This window comes from Orbicella faveolata, unplaced genomic scaffold, assembly GCF_042242905.1.
Source record: "Orbicella faveolata isolate gen_17 unplaced genomic scaffold, um_ofav_v1 contig_1, whole genome shotgun sequence".
Taxonomy (NCBI): domain Eukaryota; kingdom Metazoa; phylum Cnidaria; class Anthozoa; order Scleractinia; family Merulinidae; genus Orbicella; species Orbicella faveolata.
This window is the reverse complement of record NW_028301536.1, coordinates 6700001-6713895: the sequence shown is the minus strand read 5'-3', so window position 1 is coordinate 6713895 and position 13895 is coordinate 6700001. Positions and strand designations below refer to the sequence as shown.

Sequence of the window (13895 nt, the reverse complement as noted above, 5' to 3'; positions counted from 1 at the left end):
TAATATTAATAATAAACTTAATAATAAAGTGTGTTATCGTTTGTCTCACGATGTAGTCACTTGAGATGTAGATCGCGACGTTTCGACTGCTTACTGCTAGTCTTCTTCAGGCGATAAGGTCGACTGATTGCACGGTATCATTTATATCACAAAGGTCGGCTGTGATTGGTGCATTTCGATCCTCCTATTGTTCCATTGTTCCGGCGAGTAGCTGTTCCCTCAGTGGTCCTCTGTTCTACCGTTCTCTTGTTGTTGTGTATTTTGATCGTGGGAATCCATGCTTCAGGAATTTCAATTCCACTATCCCTGTTGATGTTATTAGGGTGAAGTCTTCTGTGAATAGCCTCCTTGACCCTACGTGTCTACCAGTGATGATGTCGATCAATAAACTTGACCTCATTCCAGATGGGATAGTGGCCAGTCTCGTGGGTGTGTTCAGAAACGGCGGAGGTCTGGGTACGGGCGAGTCGTATGTCCATGTCGTGTTCTTCATCACAGGGAATCCTGTAGACAACACCATCCTGTTTAGCCGGGTTGACGGTGTTCTTTGGTCGCACCAAGTGTGACCGAACTGTCGTTTCGGACTTAAAGGCGGTGCGAATGCCTTGTTGTTCTAGGCAGCGGCGGAGAGACTCCGAAACTCCTTGGACATAAGGTAAAATGGTGGTGGATTTAAATTCCGCGACGGGCTCTCTTTTTGGGGTTGTTCGTACCTTTGTGATCTTCTGTACAAAAGAGGAGGGATATCCGTTAGAAACAAGTACAGATGACAGATGTTTCTGCTCTCCAGCGATTACTGATGGTTTGGTCACGAGACGTTTAGCCCGGTCGTACAGACACTTCGCAATACCGCGCTTTACTTACTGACGGTGGTGTGAATCATACGCTAGGTACTGATCAGTATGTGTTGGTTTCCTGTAGACACTGGTGGTAAGGCGGCCATCAGGTTCTCTATAAACTGACGTGTCGAGGAAGGCGATCTTGCTATTATTCTCGATCTCCATGGTGAAACGGATTGATGGTTGTTGACTGTTTAGGTGTTGCAGGAAGACGTGAACTCTATCTCGATCCAGGATAGTGAAAGTATATCATCTACGTAGCGTTCCCAGATCTTAGGCTTGCAAGGTGCGGACTCTATTGCTTGTTCTTCAAATATCTCCATGTAGAGATTAGCAATAACCGCTCTTAAAAGGCTCTTAAATAACCGCTTGTTATTATTGCATCTACTACGATGAATAACAACAACCTTTTCCTCGACAATAATAAACTTATATTGCGCAGATATCAATAATAATAATAATTATAATAATAATTGTTGTCATAATATCACTAATAAAAACTGAACAATAACAATTAACTTATATTGTCCAGATATCTAGATAACATTTTCAGCTGCGCAAGTTTTATTTAAGAAAATGCAATGGGCTCTACGGCGTGTTAAGTAAAATAGTTAAAAAACAAACAAACAAACAAACAAACAAACAAACAAACAAAAAACAAAAAACAGCAGATTGCTCATATTTTTTTTTTTGTTTTTAGCACTATCTTCTCTGAGACACATTTCAAAGATACATTAGTGGAAGAGTAAATTAGTAGATCAAGTTCACAAATTAAAAATCCACTCCAAGTACGCAAATATTAAATTGTGTTCCAGTAAAATGAAACTAGTATAAATAATGATTAAAATTACTATTGTGATACTACATTGTTCGTGGCTAGTCTTACGGAGCACGTTCGTTTCGTCCCGGCCGAGGGACTCATCAGAGACCTTTTTGCTTGACAAACTCGTTGGGCATCGCGCCCAAAGTCTTGAACAATGTATTATCACAAGTGACTCTCAACTTTATTGTCAAAATTATTATTCGCAGATTTAAAACAGAGGTCTGTATACGAATTTATTATTTCGTGTTCCTTATTGAGTATCCGTCTTTCACTTTACATTTAAATATATTTGGAACCTACATGTAACTTAACGGTCAATTTTGAGAATGTTGTAGCTCTCCTGGAAGTTTCGGCGTCTCATAATAAACCTCCTTTTCAAAATTCTGAAAAATCTCTTTTGTTGTTTGTTTGTTTGATTGATTGTTTAGTTGGTTTGCATTTTTGTTCTTTTTGTTTGTTTGTTTGTTTATTTCCTTTTGTCTCTTTGTGGAGGGGTTCTTCGTTGGTCCTAGGTAGTAATGTGTAGTAGCTTTGGTAGTTAATAATTACACTTGTGAAGCAAATATTAATTCCTGTCGCTCATAAATAAAAATAATAAAGGTTAGGACTCGCTTATGATATCGCGTTTGGTCTATTCCTCGTATTTGCGCTTTAGGCATTATAGCCGCAATTTGAACTGTTTTGAATCGCTCTAAAATCGACCTCGCTGGCACCGCGCAATTTGTCCATGTTTTTCGGTTTTTCGAAACGTTCATTTACCGATCTTAGGGGGTGACTATCGTGACATATGTCGTGTTTGCCATTCGTGTGTGACACAAGGTTGTCACGTGTACTTCCAAACAGATGTCACGCTGTTATAGCTGAGTCATGTGCAGATAGCAGTTGAATATTCAAAGCTTAGGGAAATGTGCTTGACTGTGCTTCGCAGAGAGTTCCGTTTGGTTCAGTTCCGTCTGCTTTATCCAAACTCGGCAGATTTCGCACAATCTCCTGTAAGTAATATATTTCTTCCTAACAAAACAGGTGGCATAGAATTCGATGACATTTTAGGCAGCATATATTCACATGATAACGTTTCGCTTGAAAAGTCAACCTATATACCGTTACTCGACTTGTGTACTGATATGAAAACGGCTATGCTCGTGTAACACTTTTATACAATTTATGCTAACACCTGTTATCTGTAATTTTGGAATTTGTACCGCCCCTGCAGCCTAGTGAATTGTTATTAACTGTGCATATGCTCACACTTCAGCCGACACTTCCAAAGACTGATACATGTTTTACTTCAGTTTAATGCTATTGTATTTCGTATTTACGTAAACATTCTGTTTTTCAATTCATTCATGAGAATACTGAAAAGCAACGAAAAGACAAGACAATAATTACTCCATAAAGAGTTATACTGAAAAACAGAATTAACAGCGGCCAAAACAGCAAACTGAGCTGGTTAGGGTCCGAAACGGCTGAGTAAATATTAGATGATAATTAACAAACCAACTTGCATCATAGGTCGCATTTCTGCCGTATCGAATTAAATTCGACAGGAATTCGAGGTATGAATCGGCTGCCGAATTTCTGCCGCACGTTCGAGTGGTCGTGTAGCAGTATCCGACAGAAAAGCGACACCGATCGAGATTTTCTGACTACATACATAATGTTAATGTACTTAAACCCTTTCACCTACCCTGCGTTATGACAAATTAGCGTTCTCGTACAAAGAACTTTTCCGCATTCTGGCGGCGCGTTTTCTGGCCGCGCGTAAATTGGAGCGAGGGGAAATTCAACGAAGCTCGCCCCATCACCCCCTGCTTCGTCGAATTTTTGCTTTCGCTCCAATTTACGGCCAGAATACGCGCCCCCAGAATGCGGAAAAGCTCTTTGTGCGGGAACGCTTACCACGCAGGCTACCATTCACCCCGTGGGGGCATAGGTCCTTCGGGAAGTCTCTCCATCCCTGATGTTAATGTATTGATTATGTATAAATTCGGTCCCGCCGAAGAAAAAGAAGAGGATCTGAGCTGAGAAAAGCGCAGTGCCTCGATAATCACGGTCCTGGTATGCTAAATGTGATGTGCTCAGACGACTTCTTTGCAAGGACCAGTGTACCTTTGCTGAACATATTGCATCACATACTACTATAATTTAAGCCTCCTCCTCGTTCAATTAACATTTTTTGGCAAATTAAAAGTACTTCGTTCTTCAATTTCTTTGTCCCCCATATTGGATACTCTATAAGTCTAACACATTTTCCGTTGACCGACATACCGGACAGTGTCAATTCTGAATTGCGACACAAGTACGGCGTATGAACGAACAGTCGCGGCAGACGTACGGCATCTGAACCGGGTCTAGAATGGAAGCAAGCATCTGATAGATTGTCTGTTGTTGTTGTTGTTTGTTTTGTTTTGTTTTTGTTTTTTGCCGATGTTCATGTGACGTCGTCATATTCCAAATAATATTTGCCTATTTAGTTTATCACAGGCAAGAACCCGTAAGATCTTGATTATGACGTTTCGCAAAGTTTTAGCTCGACTGGCTTCGTTTTTAACAGAGCACATTTCAATTTCCAAGCTTTTGCGTTGCGTGACATTTTTTTTTTTCCATTTTTCATAAAATGGTCGTGGATCGCGTAGGTCAAAGATAAGTTATCGCTTACGTTTTTGCTAATTGAACTTTTCTTGTACTACAAGAAGTATTAATCTTAACACCTTAATCAAAACACCTTGGAACCATGGGATTTGAGAGCGGAGGGAGGTGATTGGAGTGGCTCTCTCTACCAAAGCAGAAACAGGAAAATGATCGAAAATGATCAATCTATTTGCATCGTGAAGAACGGTACAATGTTTGTGCTACAGGTAGTCAACTACATTTAAACGAAATGAATTACTTTAAATTATATAACTTATGAGAGTTCCTTTTTCCTTGGCCGGCTACAATGTAACTCCAAGATATCATAAGCATGTTCACTTAGTTACCATAGCAACAGCATATTCTTATATAAACCAGCGATATCAGCAGTAACAAATAGAATTAATCAATTATATCTTTTGCTTCTTAGTGGTTTGGATTACCTCTTGTTCTTCTCTATCGTGCCGTCTTTGCTGCCTTCTGTTGTGGGTGGCTGATTAGGAGCGCAACTTATTCCCAGGAACACGGACCCAAGTGGTTGATTTACTTGAGTAACTGGAGCTTCTTTTTCGTCACTCTTTATTTCGTTTGTGCTACCATAGTATCGGCAATACACTACAGGAAACAACATAAACACACAGAATATGACACCGGAAACCGACCGCAAATTGATGTGAAGGACTTGGCTTCACGCGAAAACTCACACAATGGCCACATGCCAAGTTTTGCCATTGATACCAGTGATGATGTTGACGACGTGGCACCCAACGCTGACGACGCAGAAGCTTCTGAGGTCTTTCCAATGGCTTGGTTTCACGAAGCATTGTGGGTAATATATAACATTGCAGCAGTAGCAGCCCTTTTAGTGACCTTGACTTTCTAGTCGTTGCTCTTCAGATTAGTGAATAACCTGCGCGCTCTAACTGTTGTTGTTCACGGAATGAACTCTGTAATTATGATTGGTGACACTGTGCTCAGTTCAATTCCTGTTCGCTTGTTTCATGTTATTTATCCAATGTTCTACAGCATAACCTATATCGTGTTCACGGTGATTTACTGGGCGGTCGGTGGCACAAGTTATTTTGGCACGCCTTACATTTACCCTCAAACCGACTACACAGGGAGACCAGTCCTGTCTGCTGTGTCGCAAATTTGTCTTTTCTTTGTTGGTCTGCCTTTATGTCAAAGTGTGTTGTTTGGTTTCTATATGCTACGAGTCTGGATACAAACTAAGTGTGGAAAATAGAATGATTATGCCATATAGACACGAACCTGTTCTTTTACTTTTAATGCTTCCAATTTAGGTAGTGCATATGGAACGTTTTTACTCACGAGGCCAGCAATCATGCAAATTTATTAGGACAAAACAAGGTGATTACATTCGGAAAAGAGTTCACCACCATGGCCGACGTTTCATTGTTTTGGGACACCAATATGGCTGCCGTGACGTCATGTAAAAACAATTTACATACAGTTTATATCATTACAGACGTTTCTAACTGTCTGATATTTATTAGCGTTACATGTAGCACTGGAAGTCACTGAATACATATATTTAAGGTAACGCACTATCGAATGGAACGCAACGTTTCATAAGCAGTCCAGCGCTCACATTAGAAAAATAAAGGACAGTTTACCTGTGTTTACTACAGTAAGTTAAATGAAAGAGAAAAGAACACACACATCCTCATATATTTCGCGTCAATGTCAGTGGAAAGAGCCCATAGCTTGCAGTCCTAGTTACTCTCCTCAGGGATGGACGATAGTTGACTTTTGAGTGGGAAGGGTGGGGAGGGGGGGAGGGGAGGAGGAAATTTTGACAACAAAACAAAATGTCATGCATATATACATGCATACAAAGGGTCAACAAACATGCCTAAATTAAATCACCCCTCCACCACTTTAACATCAAATGGTCCACCCCTCAATTAACCTCTGTAACAAATGAGGTAAATATTGGGATATTACCCTGAGAATGATTTTTTTTCAAATGTTTGACTTGATTTTTAATATGTGAAGCCTTGGAGCCGACTGGCTCATTGCTGCCAGAGCTTATCCCGGTTTCTGTAACATGAGGTGGCTAGGAGTATTTCTATTCCCCCTGGACGGGATGCGACTCCATGACAGGTCACTCCCCGCAATTTGTTAGTTTTCCCCAACAATAGCCCTTTTCATGGTTAATTTTTCTCATTTGCATTACAATGTAATCCAACGCGGATGCGAGGGAAATCGGGCTAAAACTACAAAAGAGCCCGAAATTGCCTTACCTACATGCTAGATTTTATTGTAATGCAAATAAAAAAGGTAACCGTGAAAAGGGTTATTAGCCGGTACCCATTTATACTCCTGGTTGGAGAGAGGCACTGTGAGAGTTAAGTGTCTTGCCCAAGAACACAACACAGTGTCCCCGGCCAGGGCTCGAACCGGATCGCTAGATCCGGAGATGAGCGCACTAACCATGAGGCCACCGCGCCTACACGATTTTTTTTTTTTTAAGTACTCACATTAATTGAAGTGATTGTTCTTGTAGTAGCGTAATGCCAGTTTTATATAGTATTCATATCGTACTTTCTGTATCCCATCAGAGATTTTTTTTTTTTCAAAAATCGTTTGCTTCATCTGTTCCCATTATTTGCTCCTGCAGTTTGTTTTATGTTATTCTGTTTGTTTGTGTTTCCTCTCAATGCTGCTTTTGTCACTTTTTGCCAGAAATGACGGCATTTCAGTATTTATTGCCCTTTACCGAGTCGCCCAGTTTAATCGCAAAGAAATAACTTTGTGGTCAATTTCTGTTCTTCTTCCTTCTTGAGCTCTGCCTTCGATACAACGCTGACAAGCAAGGGCAGGAGAAGAATTGGTCGGTGTTAACGTTTATATATATATATATATATATATATTTTTTTTTTTTTTTTTTTTTTTTTCCAGGCATTTATAAGCTAAAATCAGGTTTTTCCTAAGAAGTGCCTGCTTCAAACGATAGACATCTTCACGGCCTCTGACGCCATCTTGTTTGGAATGCAACGCACCAAAAATTACAGTAACCTGTAAGGAAGAAAAAAAACGAATCTAATGTCTAAAAAGTCACGGAAAATTCGAGTTCTGAAGTATCTATGAATTAAAAACTAATGATATAGGTAAAATAATTTACTGATCGCATTTGAGGGAAATAGCCTCGCTAGAAAAGCAACAGTAGAGGTCTTTTATTTTTTTATTTTTTTTTTTCTCATACGTACATTTTTTAGGCATTTGCATGAAAAATTAAAAGTGTAATTCTTTGCCTCGCAGCGAATCTATGTTCTTCAAATTTGACCAAGTTACAAGGAAGCGATTCCTTGTAGCTCATAAAATACGCAGAAAGTCAATCACTTTCAACTTATTGGGCATCGAACTTTTAACTTTTCCACTATATTTACTCAATTTACGCAAGATGGCGTCAGAAACCCTAGAAAAGGTGTATTAAACAACGGCTACGTATCCTGCATTTGAGTACATCTCGATGCTCTCCTGGAACACACGCCGATGCATGTATTCTCATATACTTGAGAATGTTCAGTTCTATCTGAAAACCCCTAACGAGACAGTAGAAAATTGTGAAGGCTGTTTAACCATGCTTAACTTCAAGTGCATGTGCAAAATTCCTAGTTTTCAGAGTAGCCGAGTTACACCCGAAGGGGGGGGGGGGGGGGGGAGGCTTCTGCCATATATGGGCTATATAGGTATGTGCCGCTGTGAAGGGTATGGTTTTCAAGCAGTTTACTATATACTATTATATATTATATTTATATTACTATATAATATTAAAAAAATCAAATCGGCGAGTTTAAATTTACGCAAATCAGCCTCAATAGTGTCGATACATGCTGGGATTTGGGGAGTTTACTGTAGTATAGGGTAGCAAAATTCAGCTGAACTAGCTCTGGTATAGACTAAGGGTTCCAGGGTCTCAGCAGCACATCCCCACCCAGAAATTCCCAAAGTACAACCCCCCCCCCCGGGATATTACACATCAGTAATGTACGAGATGAATCATTTTCTACCGGTCTGTACCATCGGACTTTTGTATGCATGGCACCCTAGAAAACGTAAGAGCTGCCCAAAAGCGAATGGTAAGCAGTAATAGTAAGATTCGACGCGTGCGAATCATTCACTTCATGTATGAATCATGTGGAAGCTCTTTTTGGGCATTGTGTGGCATGACCTCTGGCAACGGACACCCTACCCTGAATTCGTAATTACACAGTAAGCCCATTGTGGTCTACTAGCAATTCGAGATTCTGAGAAGAGTTAAACTGATCAGAGAGTGAGGTTTCTTTGAGAAAATGTGCTGGGGTATACTTCGGGACGAATTTCGTCTGGTTCAGTTTCGTTTGCTGCATCCAAACGCCGAGGATTTCGCACAATCTCCTGTAAGTTTTGATCTTCAATACACCGTAATTAAATATGACTACATAAGGAAGGAATGTTAGGATGCAAATACCTGTAGACTACACGGGCTTTAGTTCAAACAAGCGAGGCATCTGTGAAGCAAGATGCGTATGATTCCATTACTGTAGCATATTTGGCAATCTGCCCGGATTTGAGAGATTTCGACAGGCTTCAAGTAGCATTTATAACTCTGATTAAGGTAAACAATATTCTAGAGATTGATGTTGAAATTACATTTAAGTGCTGTCTCTCGGGGCTTATATGCGACTTTTAAGTTGTTTTTGTAAACTAGCCTTAATCTTGGCGAAAAATTGTCAAAACCCTCAGGGTTAGGGTTAGTCAAAAATTTACAGTTTTGGATTGTTCTTTGGCAAATTCCTCTGAGCAGTTCGCGGGGTTAAGCCGAACCGAACGGAACTTTTTTCACGTGTAAACAATGCTATGCAAATGACGATACACATCAGTGCATGATGATTACGATCGTAAATTTGCATTGCAAAAGTTGACAACCAGAAATGTATTGTTTCCTTCTAATTACTGGAAGAAGGATTTAGTTTCTTAACTGGATTGTGATTTTTAGATCCCATGATGCACAGAAACGTAACTGAGAAAGCCGTCTATTTCAAAAGAATGCAAAAGAAATCGCGTGACGAGGCAACAACAGGAAAACCACTGTTTGATGTTGCGCACAGGAAGCAGAGGAGTCATATTTGACCGTATTTCCAGTGAAATTAATATTCACCGTAAAGATTTACGGGCGATTCAAAATTTGACCAAGATAAAGCTTTCATCCCTCGTCTCTTTTCTTACTGTTAGTCACTGTTAGTCACCACGAGGGATAACCCACAGTCATTTCTGTATGCGGTATTCGTCGTGAGGACAGGACGGGATTTTAAGAGACGCGTGTTTACAGTTCGATCACTTAGTGATTTGAATCAGCAACAGATCGATTCGGGCTACAATTGTACGTAGCCTGATTCTCAGACGTCCGAGGTCGTTCGCTACCCCTCTCTCCTCTCCCGTCTGATACACTCTGTGCGAGGTTGTGTTCATGACGTCAGAGCCATTGTCAATTTTCACCAATCAGAGCGGATGTACCACATCCCGAGTGTGGAATGTGCGGAATGTTATTCAGAAAGGTTTCGAATCGGCTGTGAAAACTTGAACGCTTTCCAAGTTTTGGCGTGGAAAAACTGTTCTCTAAACAGTTCAAAGCGCTCAAAATGTTTGTTTGTGGTATTTATGTCCTTCTTAACTTGCCAACGGGATTCGGAAAGTCGCTTGTGTTCCAGATGGCTCCTTTAATTCACGCCGAAATCACTAGGCCGCGGTGGATTTGAAGCGAACCCAATGATAATTGTGATATCTCCTCTAGTGAGCCTTATGGAAGATCAAACAAATTTGTTACGGAAATTTGGTATACCAGCCGACTCGATAGGAGAAGATAAGGCTCTGGATCTGAAGATTGAGAAAGGAGAGTGCTCCGTGATATTTTCGTCGCCGGAGTCCTTACTAGGAAATGGTCGGTGGCGAAGGTTTCCTGGAAAAACCGGACCTTTGTATGAAAAGTATTTGTCGAAATATTCTGTGCTTAAAATAGTTTTGTTTTTCACAAATTCATTATGTACTCACACTTACAGCCAAATACATCGCTAAATACAGTTTATTATAATGATACTTAAGGAGAAACATTTCATATTCACTTATGTCAAACAAAAATGTACCATTTTCTTTATTCCTTTTCGAGCAAAACAAGCCATGATCGAATATTACGTGAATATTATTTAACTTAAAAAACGCAGAAAGGGACTTCAATATAGGAATTTTCCACACCTGTACAAAAGCTGTTGGACACTGAACCAAGTTCGTCTGGTGGAGGTGAGAAGAAATTCCTCCCAATGTTTACACATGCTGGAAATGCCCGCACAACTACAGGAACACCTGAGTGCCTTACTGCTGTATGTCCAACCATCGAAACTGCAGGAGGTAACCCTGTCAGACTTGTAATCTCCCACACCGGTAATACTGGTGATCGAAGGAAACCTTGTTTCATCTTGAGGTGGATTTGTAGGAAATAGAGCTTTCTTCACGGGCTTCGCTTCCAGCGATCTCGCGACAGATACCTCCTGAGTTTGATCTCGACTCAATCTCCGCTTTATGCGAACCACGTTGTTTTTAGGCATTTCTGCCCTCGACTCGTCCTCGAGACTTTTGAAATTTCACATCATTTTTTTCGATCTTTTTCAACTTTGGGTAGCATTTTCTTTTGCAATATTGCAAGTTCTCGTTTGAAGTTTGTAACTCACCGCCTAAATATCTTGCAGAGTTCCTCGCAAAGCGCCCCAAAAACCGCTATTCTATCGCTTGTTTCGAGAAATTCAGTGCAGAACAAGCACTGAATCGAGCTCGTCCGAGATAAGACGGCTATCTTCGACGTAGAAATTAAAAGCATTACTAAGTAATCTTCGCTTTGGCAAAATCTGATCAAGGAAGAACCCGCGTGAAATTGATTTGTTGACTTTTCCACGCTTCATTTCTTACGTGTGTTGTGACTGGCCCTTACTATACAATAGGTGCTTTGACGTCATGAACACGATCTCGCACAGAGTATATCAGACGGGAGAGGGAGAGAGGGGCCGCGAACGATCTCGGACGTCTGAGAATCAGGCTACAATTGAACAGTGAATTTAACTAGAAATACGGTCAAATATGACTCCTCTGCTGCCAGTGTGTTGCGTTACCAAAAATTGTTAGAAAATAACACAAAGAAAACATGATACGCGCGTTGATTGGTTGAAAATCGTGTTTCTATGAAACAATTAGATTATGAGTTCGAGATTTCTATAGGGTGATAGTTGACGAAGGCGCAGCCCGAACTTAATAGACCTGCGCCCTCGTCAACTATCACGCGATAGAAACCGAGAGCTCAAAATTGTTTTAGTTTAAATCTACTGGTCGTTCAAAACCTCATCCAAATTCTTTTCACAGAAACCTGGAAAACGCAAAGAAGCGGCCGTCATTTTGGAACGACCGCACACTGCTGAGCTACTCCCTATCTACCACAATAGAGAGTGAGTAGCGTACCCAATCAGAAAACGGCATATGCATTCGTGATAGAACGCTAGTAAATTTATACTAAATTATATGAACATACTAATTTATATAAATAAGACCACGTGGACAGACACTTCTCGAACTGTTCAGTAATCGAACTTAATGGAACTTAATGGAACTTAATCGAACGATTGAGCTTGGCAATTTGAACAAAATCAAACACAAAAGTTGATTGCTCTAATTTTTTTTGTGTGTGTGTGTGATCGTTCGATTGCCTTCCACTACCGAACTTTAGTCGAACCCAGTCGTTTAACGAAATGTCTGATTTGATTCGAGTAGTTACGTTGGGTAGCGCTGCAATTGGGTGAGATAAGTGAGTCTTTTTTTTTTTTTTTGTTTTTAACTGCACAGATGGTATCGCTTATTCCTTTCATACACAAGGCAAAGACATACTTTGGCGACATCGATCGCATATCTCGAGAGAATCTCTGTGCAGAAAACTTCGAGATTTGTCGTCTATTTTGTTTTTCATATATCAATACATTTGTCAATCTATAATATAATGATTTTAATTTTCACGTTCTTTAGAAATGAGCGGTTTAGTACACGGAAGAATGCACAGCGTTTAATCTACTAAATAAATATATATTGATTGCATGGATAGCATGCATGTTGGTTTTGTTAGCACGTATAAAATGTGTCATTGTTGCAACTCCCCAGCTAGGCTGGACCTTACTGCTGTTTTTAATGTTAATAAATTAATCGCCTACTGTATGTTTGTTATTCTATTTTGATTTCGATTAATAAATAATTCAGTACACTTAGTCGCATATCCTATATAAATAGAAGCGACTCAGTTAAGACAATGTTCTCGACCAAAAGAAAGTATTTCAAATGTTATAAATAGTGCCAAAATAAACTCAGTTCTATAGCAGCAGACGTTTCGGGCCTAGCCCTTCCTCAGAGCTTAGTTTTCAAAACTAAGGACTGTGGATGGGCAAGGCCCGAAACGTCCGCTATATGACTGAATTTATTTTGGCTTTATTTTATCACTATTTATAACTTTAGAACTATATAGACTGTGCCACGTAGTCACGGTTCCTTTTTTAGGGATTACAAACATTTAGTTAAATAACTGAATTTGTCCGTCTTTATTTTTTAGTGGTTTGGTGTGTTAGTCGTACTGATGTATCGCTTCGCCGTTGCCGCCTTCTGTACCAGCTGGATGATTTCAAGCCTAATTCGTAAAAATTGGTTTCTTTGGCTGAGTAACTGGAGCTTCCTCGTTGTAACAGTGTACTTCATTTGTGCCACCATAGTAACGGCCTTCCACTACAAGAGAGAACGGAAGCCTGCAGGAAAGATCGCAAGCGACCAGATGAAAAATGGCGAGGCAAATTCGACGTCCAAGGCAAAATGTGCTGCAGATTCCGATGGAAGTGTTAATGATATTGTTGAAATGCATTTCACATCGGACGCCTTTGAAGCATCACGGGCTCTTCCAATGGCTTGGTTTCACGAAGCACTGTGGGTGATTTACAATATCGCCTCCGTGGCTGCTATTATGGTGACCTTATCTTTCTGGTTGTTGTTATTTAATGCAGATAAAGGGGTACGCGCTGTCACGGTTATTCTCCACGGAGTCAACTCCATTGTAATGGTCGGCGATACCATGCTAAGTTCCATACCCGTGCGTTTGTTTCATGTTATCTACCCAATGCTCTACTGCATAGTCTATGTCATGTTTACAGTGATTTACTGGGCAGCTGGTGGGCACAACTATATTTACCCTCAGACGGACTACACAGGGAGACCAATCCTCGCCGCTGTATCACAGCTGTGCCTTTTCTTTATTGGTCTTCCCTTGTTTCAAAGCGTCATGTTTGGTTTCTATAGACTGCGAGTTTGGATCAAAACTAAAAACGGTAAATAGTTCAGATGTTACCGTAGAACAGTGACGTATAGTTTTACCCTGTCACGTATTAGGAAACTTAAGCTATGTTAACGCCAGTAGTTCTTACAACTGCCATGTTAGGAGCCCAATTGAAGTATAGCTTTACAGCAGTTGTAGACGAGAGTATAAATAGGGCCAATATGCTTTGAAGAGTTAAAGATATAGCAAT

At 40.3% G+C, this 13895-nt stretch overlaps 2 protein-coding genes, 1 long non-coding RNA gene and 1 pseudogene across 6 annotated transcripts in view; 2 read left to right on the top strand and 2 right to left on the bottom strand.

The window, feature by feature from the left end:
- LOC149117881 (uncharacterized) lies at positions 1 to 1216 on the bottom strand (annotated as a pseudogene).
- Positions 1217 to 2527: 1311 nt separating this feature from the next.
- LOC110042317 (uncharacterized) lies at positions 2528 to 5939 on the top strand. The gene is made up of 2 exons (XM_089286933.1): positions 2528 to 2654; positions 4724 to 5939. The coding sequence occupies exons 1-2, from the start codon at positions 2568 to 2570 to the stop codon at positions 5174 to 5176; spliced, it is 540 nt and encodes a 179-aa protein (XP_089143059.1). The 5' UTR covers positions 2528 to 2567; the 3' UTR covers positions 5177 to 5939.
- LOC149117880 (uncharacterized) lies at positions 4269 to 8857 on the bottom strand. The gene is made up of 2 exons (XR_016206465.1): positions 8771 to 8857; positions 4269 to 7335 (listed from the first exon to the last, which is right to left on the bottom strand). It is a non-coding gene; the product is annotated as an uncharacterized LOC149117880 (long non-coding RNA).
- LOC110042320 (protein rolling stone-like) overlaps positions 8295 to 13895 on the top strand; it is a 6717-nt gene continuing 1116 nt past the window's right edge. The window contains exons 1-3 of one of the 4 annotated variants that reach the window (XM_089286913.1): positions 8417 to 8699; positions 11707 to 11789; positions 12935 to 13895. The exon at positions 12935 to 13895 is cut by the window's right edge and continues 1116 nt beyond it. In XM_089286913.1, the coding sequence (XP_089143039.1) occupies positions 12959 to 13705 (747 nt within the window). In that variant the 5' untranslated portion in view covers positions 8417 to 8699; positions 11707 to 11789; positions 12935 to 12958 and the 3' untranslated portion in view covers positions 13706 to 13895. The other 3 variants (XM_089286909.1, XM_020747682.2, XM_020747683.2) reach the window with 3 other exon arrangements.